This window comes from Odontomachus brunneus, unplaced genomic scaffold (assembly GCF_010583005.1).
Source record: "Odontomachus brunneus isolate Ranch 3 - 2012 unplaced genomic scaffold, Obru_v1 Obru_scaffold_053, whole genome shotgun sequence".
Classification (NCBI taxonomy): domain Eukaryota; kingdom Metazoa; phylum Arthropoda; class Insecta; order Hymenoptera; family Formicidae; genus Odontomachus; species Odontomachus brunneus.
In genome coordinates this window covers 466,361-470,864 of record NW_022639503.1, presented here as the reverse complement: position 1 = coordinate 470,864, position 4,504 = coordinate 466,361, and the positions used below count along the sequence as shown (strand labels likewise).

The 4,504-nt window shown below is 31.1% G+C and overlaps 1 protein-coding gene across 1 annotated transcript in view; it reads left to right on the top strand.

The window, feature by feature from the left end:
* The window catches only part of LOC116845540 (fatty acyl-CoA reductase wat-like), a 17,795-nt gene extending 15,553 nt beyond the window's left edge, over positions 1–2,242 (top strand). The window contains exons 6-9 of the mRNA XM_032818302.1: positions 310–615; positions 1,151–1,435; positions 1,739–1,996; positions 2,074–2,242. Of these exons, the coding sequence (XP_032674193.1) occupies positions 310–615; positions 1,151–1,435; positions 1,739–1,996; positions 2,074–2,173 (949 nt within the window). The 3' untranslated portion in view covers positions 2,174–2,242. The remainder of the gene's footprint in view (positions 1–309; positions 616–1,150; positions 1,436–1,738; positions 1,997–2,073) is intronic.
* The last annotated feature ends 2,262 nt before the right edge of the window (positions 2,243–4,504 follow it).

Below are 4,504 nucleotides of genomic sequence, written 5' to 3'. Positions count from 1 at the left end.
CATAATTAAACTCACATTGATCTTTTGATTGTTTTTTATTTAGGCATTTGTTTATACATCAACCGCATTTTCTCAGTGCGTGAACAACTTTATCGATGAGAAATATTATTCTCCGCCTTTAGAGACAGATAAGATACTGACGTTACTCAACGTTCTGGACGATGAGATGTTGAACAAAATAACGCCAACGTAAGTGCTCTTTCGAGAAGTTCAAACGGCACATTCTTCGACCATTGTTTATTCGATATCATAGGTGCGCGAAAAGAATTCTCATGAAATATTTATTCTTTTTGCATCGGACGAGCGCAGACTAGTAGGCGAATGGCCGAATATTTACGTGTACACCAAGGCGATTGCCGAGGATACAGTGCGACAATACAGCGTCGGGTTATCAGCTTGCATCATACGTCCTTCGATTGTAACATCAACGGCGAAAGAACCAATACCTGGATGGATCAACAACATATATGGTGCAGTAGGCGTAATTGTAGGCAGTTCTATGGGTTTGCTACGTACTTTACATTGCATACCCGAAAATACAGCGGAAATTATGCCCGCTGATTACGTGATAGCGAACATTATCGTTGCAGGTTGGGCACCGCCAAAAGAAAGTAAGTTGACATTTGGGAGAATGGAGTTTTGTCGTATATCTTATACTTTTTTCGTTTTTAATATCTTATACATTTTTTCGTTTTTAATATCTTATACTTTTTTTCGTTTAAAGTATCTTATTAGAACATTACAGGTGCGAGCTACGTGCGCGTTATTTAGCATCTTTATCATTACAATGACCTTTTAAATTACTTTATAAAATTACCTTATTCTTACCCTTATTTTTGCCTAAATAATATGCTTCTCTCTTTGTCTGTCTTTTCGTTTTCCTCTTTTTCCTCTATTCTCTATTTTTCTGTTCTCATAATTTATAACTTTTCTGTATTCTTTTCTTCATGAGCTAACCAACGCAATGATAGTTATTTGCCTGATAATTTGATAGGCGCAAACGACACGAAGGCGCAAGCCACAATCCACACGAAGTGAGCTAAGCAAGAGAATCAATCAGCATCGCGGAAAAGCAGCAACAATTAAATCTCTTACATGTCTTTTTTTAGAGTGGATACTTTTTTTGTTTTAAATATGCTTTTCTCATTAGGGATACTTTACTCAGCATTGACAACAAAAATTTGAACGTTCCGGAAACCGAGAGAATTCCGATTTACAATTGCGTGTCGTCAACTCAAAATCCTATTACTTGGGAAAGGTTCATGAAATTAAGTGAGAAATACGGCAAGCGTTTACCGAGTACGAAGTACATCTGGTATTACATGCTCACGCTAAATAGATACCGATTTATGCATGAGATATATGTGATATTTCTGCATACAATACCCGGTGCTATATTTGACATTCTGGCTTTCCTCATGGGTCGAAAACCTATGTAAGAAAATTATTAAATTCCTTCGAAATTAAAAAATATATGGTCCGTTATTAATAATATAAGAGCTAAAATAGAGGAAGGTTTTGACAAATAGCGCTAGTTTCGAGACCTATAAAATTTTAAAACCTATAAAAAGATAAAGGTTTTTAAAAAATTGTTTCCAAAATAAAGAAAATTCTTTTCCCAAGGAAAAGTAAGAGAATAGTTAACGTGAATTACCAGAGATATTTATTTTGTATATTCTAGAGTTCTCATTGTAAGTAAGATTTCTTAGCCGTAAGTAATAAAATTGACAACTTTTAGGCTGCTGAAAACTTATAAAAAAATACATATATTTTGCGATGTGATATCATACTTCTCAACGCGCCAATGGCAATTTCGCAATGACTCTGTCATAAGACTCTGGGATAGTTTAAATCAAACTGATCGTGAGATTTTCGACTTCAATATACTAGATCTATCTTGGAAAGAATATTTTAAAAACTTGATGGTCGGTCTTCGCATATACATTGCTAAAGACCCGATGGATAATTTAAAAGAAGGAGCTGCAAAATTGAAGAAGTGAGTATTACTCTTACAATGCGTTTCCTTCATTCTTTGCTCCGTGAAACATATATATTATAACTTGCTTGTTTCAGATTAAAGATCGCTCATTATACTTTGTTAACCACTAGCCCAATTTTGTTAATATGGGTCATCGTAAATATTGTAACTTTTATAATATCGTTCTTCAAATAAAATTTTTCGTAGTTTGTTATAAGCTTAATTAAGCTTAATGAGAGATTAATATTAAAAATATATGGCTAAAGTTTGTATATTGTTTTCGATTGTATATTGTTGTCGATAATAATATATTGTATTCGTTAAAACAGTAATGCTATGCGCGCAATTTTCTCCTTACCTTAATTAGTAGTTATATGAAGTTATAGTTTTGTTTTAGATTGATCTTGTTTTAGATCTTTTCATATTCAAAGCTAACATTTTATTCTACGAAGTTCTTATGCTCGATATCTATGATATAATAATAAAAGCGTGATATTTTGCATCACATTGTATTGAATAATATAATTTATACGGTTGAAATTTGTTATATTAATACGTGCATTATGAATATGTCGTGTAATGATATAACAAGAATTGATAAATCGCTTAATTACTGTGCTTAGTATAGACATTACGTTTTCTTTACTTTTAGAAGAAAGCAGATCTTAGAATATACTTAGTATACCGCACTTTTTTTTAATGTAAGTAAGTAAGAAAAACGTAGTAATTTCAATTATATAAAACAAGATATCAGATTTATTTGAGAGAAAATCCTTTCAAAAGTATACAACCAAAAATATATGATATAAAATATTGTGCATATTACTGTTACTGCATTTACTGAATACTTACGCAAACGTTATTTTTTTTATTTAATTTGAATAACTTAAAAGATTAATCAAAAGTTTAATTAATGATATTCGTCTTTATGGATATAGTATACGATAAGATAGCGATAATAATTCTTAATTATCGATTACGATACAACTGACTGTTTTGTCGGTAACTATAGTACAGAGATTTGTCTTTCCTCATACTTATCTACGTATGTGAGAGGATGGAAATTGTACATATTTAACCATTAGATGGCAGCATAGTGATAATTCGCCTTCCTTATTCTAATATACTCTTCGAAGAATGGATGTTTTCTCGTATACTATTCTAGAATAACTAGTATTTTTTAAAATATATCCGAATGCTCGTAATTGTTTATATAATTGCTATGTTAATATATTAACCATGTTAATATATTAACATATGGTATAACATCAAAAATGTATACATTTAGCGATCATTATCATTTTTTACATATTTTTTTAGCAAATTCATAAAAAAATAAATATTTTTGATAAAATTTACAATTATATAAATAGCAGCATATATGCAAAGTGACTTTCATTAATCTTTTTTCATAAATTAACACGTTGATTATTGTGCCGAATAATGTAAGTTGACATTATAATGTTGTCTCGTCTAATTAATTTGCACATAAGATAATTATACATAACAAATTAAATCTACGAGGAAAGAAAGTTTGATTAAATTAACATTCATAAAGGAGCCGAACGCCTGTTTGGTTGAGAAAAACAGAATTTCTGATTCTTAAAATCTCATTTGATTCACAGGAATTAGAAATTCTGTTTTCTTCAATCAAAACGTATTTGATTTGTTGGTCACATTAATTCAACCAAACTTTTTTTCTTCATGTTTATAGTCAATAGGGAGTCAACGAAATCAACTAATGAATATGCGCATCGTGAATTGCATTTATTTAGCATATTTTTAGTAATTTAAATTTCAGTTGAGTATTTAAATAATTAATAGAAACTAATGGCGGACTAAATGTATTACATAATTTTCCATGACGATGTAACAATTGGCTATAGCTATATAAGAATGATCCAATTCACAAAATTACGATTTTTTGAGGTTTTGTTTTTCGTTTTTTGCTTACCAACAGATAGTCCATACGTCTTTCTACATAAAACAAAAAAGACCCAAACCTTATGGACGTCTGAAGTTTTTATTTTCTACTAGATGCATTTTTTTCTATTTGCGTCTTTTTAAGGATTAAGTTTGTTAGTGAATATCCTTAAAGAGGAAAAAATTGGACATGTTTGACTCTTTGAACGATTGCGAAGAGCTATCTATACTTTTTAAATTGTGTATCAAATTTTCAATTTTGTTTTTTTTTCGAAATATACTCCATGTGGCTCAATCTTGCACAACTACGGCCAATTGATAAAATATTCACGTGTTTATGTACTATCATGACGGAATATTGACGGAGACACAAGGAGAAGACACAAAATCATATACTAATGACATGTAGTAATTACACATATTCGTTCACACAACATGACGTATCGATTCGATGCTCGAAGGAAATTCCACGTTTCGATCACGAGGAAATCACGAGTACACGAGCATATCAGAGTGGGGGAGCTCTTAAAATCCTCGTGAGTCGTTACCGAATCGTTTAGCGTTGGCACGTAATCCGCTAGTCGCACGGTTACGGTAATATCA